Source organism: Adiantum capillus-veneris, chromosome 15, assembly GCF_014529385.1.
Source record: "Adiantum capillus-veneris isolate H3 chromosome 15, ASM1452938v2, whole genome shotgun sequence".
Classification (NCBI taxonomy): Eukaryota; Viridiplantae; Streptophyta; class Polypodiopsida; order Polypodiales; family Pteridaceae; genus Adiantum; species Adiantum capillus-veneris.
Window position 1 is genome coordinate 126,648,793 of NC_140945.1, and position 2,320 is coordinate 126,651,112.

Genomic DNA, 2,320 nt, shown 5'->3' on the forward strand with positions numbered 1-2,320 from the left:
AATCTTGGAATGACTTGTTTCAGGGACACTGTATTATGACAGCTGAAATCATTCAAACCGGCTACAACCTGAATAGGAAAGATGTAGAATGGCGCTTCCAAAAGCTCCAGCTTACTTTGTCAAAGTATTTCTTCCCTCCAACCAGGAACAAGCAACTATCTAACCTAGCAAATGTAGCATCATGTATTTTTCAACACTACAAGCTTAAAGGTGGTGTAGAAGAGGACCTAAAGAAGAGGCTTAATAACAAATGGCACCTCCAGTGGGGCTCAAAACAATGGACCTACATATTTCTATGTCTTTGGGCATTTCCTCAAGCCACCAAGCAGTCTTTCCTTATGTGGCTGATTCTACATCAAGGGGTGTGGTGTGGTAAGAGGGCAGTCAGGGTCCAAATCAGTGTGACAGGATCTGTGTAAGGTGTAGGAAATCGGTGGAAGACATCCCACATCTCTTCTTCAACTGTGGAGACAACCAATTCCTAATCTCCAAGCTCCAAAGATGTATAATGAGATGTAGGAGTCAGCCTCTGGTCGCCAAGGATTTGCTATTGGGTACTTGTAAAGGTTTGGACATAACTCTGTGGAACATATGGAGAGGGAACATCTTATGGTTCATCTAGGTCAATAAATGCTCTGCAGTCTTTCAGTCTACTGCTCCCTCTCTGTATCAGGTTTTTTATGATTTAAAACACTCAGCCGACAAGCTATGTAGGGAAGTTACTGAGGTACTGAACCCCCATATGAGCTTCTCTAGTTTACAAAGGTCTGTCAGATGGCAACAATGGAGAACCAAACTGCCCAAGTTCTATTTAGACTCTAGATTTAAGATGTCTGCAGCCTTGTAAAGTTTTTTTTCATGAGGGGCTACCCTCCCCCTTCCTGAGGGTCTCTGTTTGTAATTTTCGAGTTTTGCATTAATTCAAGTTCACACAATTTTCAAAAAAAAAAAAAAAAACAAGGTTAAAATCCACAATCCAGACTTCACAGAGCTGATTGAATGTTAGAGGGACCCTTTGCCACACACAAGAGCATGTATGCATGTCTCTTTTCTTCTCCCGGGCAAGTGCAAGTGCAAAAGTGCAAATGGACCACCCAAGTGCAAAGGCTCTAAATGGAAGTATGCAAAATGATTCGAGGAAAGCTCCTCTACATCTACATGTACACAAGAGATGAGCATGATCAAGTCACAAGCTTGTAATTTATGTAGGGAGACCTTATAAATTGAATTGTGTAAGAGGTGAGGAAGAGATCATGTGCGGGCCTGACTTTGGGGACGTGCAAAGATGTGGGGCGTCAAAGTACATGCTGGGCCTTATTAGGAGGTGATACAATGGAGCGTTAAAGAGAGAGTCAGACAGACAGTGCATGAGTGAGTAGCGCAGAGAGAGAGAGAGAGAGAGAGAGAGAGAGAGAGAGAGAGAGAGAGAGTCTCTTTGTGTGTGCGCGCGAGTGCGTGCTACCCAATGGCGGGAGTAGTAGTGTGGGCGCGCTTTCTCGTTGCGCTACTACTTGGGCACTTCTGTGGTGTGCGGGCGTTTGGGGGCGTGCAGGTGCAAGGTCGGGTACTCTGTCAAGATTGCCAGAAGGAGCTCTCTGGCAATGGAACCATGGAAACCTCTCAAACACCCTTACAAGGTATCCTCTCTCTCTCTCTCTCACTCTCTCTCTCTCTCTCTCACACACACACACACACACACACACACACACAGACAGACACGCTCTCGCTCCCTCCCCCCCCTCCCCCCCCCCCCCCCCCCCCCCCCCCCCTCTCCTCTCTCTCTCTCTCTCTCTCTCTCTCTCATTGCTTCCTTCCTTGTCTTGCAGGTGCTTTTGTGTCCCTCAAATGCTATGATCAGACCCAGCAGACGTCCTCATTCTTGGTGGCAAGAACCTCCAAGCTTGGAACCTTCTCCGTTGAGCTCAAGCCTGACGCTCCTCTAAATTTGGAGTGCAAGGCCAGGCTTCTCTCATCCCCCTCTTCCAAATGCAATGTCAAAACTAATCTCAATGACGGTGCCACGGGTTCAATTCCTATCTTCGACCTCGTCTCCGGTGCTATCGTTGGCCCCTTTGCGTTCACGCCATCCTACTGTCAATAGATCAGTAGATTACAAAGGCAATAGCTTGACTCCCAACCCCCTGCAAGCTGAAGCTGCAATTGGCTTGCCATAAAAATAGTAGCCCTATGTGCTTCCGCGATTCTCGAATTAAGGAAGAAACGGGGGGCACATGTATAGGGTAATCACCATCACAACTTGCTTGTAACACTAATTGAACCAACATGAAGAAGTCAATAAAATTACATCAATTGAAGTCCA

At 46.4% G+C, this 2,320-nt stretch overlaps 1 protein-coding gene across 1 annotated transcript; it reads left to right on the forward strand.

Moving 5' to 3' along the window:
- The first annotated feature begins 1,353 nt into the window (after positions 1-1,353).
- On the forward strand, positions 1,354-2,320 carry LOC147441461 (non-classical arabinogalactan protein 30-like). Its single transcript, XM_086483724.1, has 2 exons — positions 1,354-1,637; positions 1,827-2,320. The coding sequence occupies exons 1-2, from the start codon at positions 1,466-1,468 to the stop codon at positions 2,099-2,101; spliced, it is 447 nt and encodes a 148-aa protein (XP_086339850.1). The 5' UTR covers positions 1,354-1,465; the 3' UTR covers positions 2,102-2,320.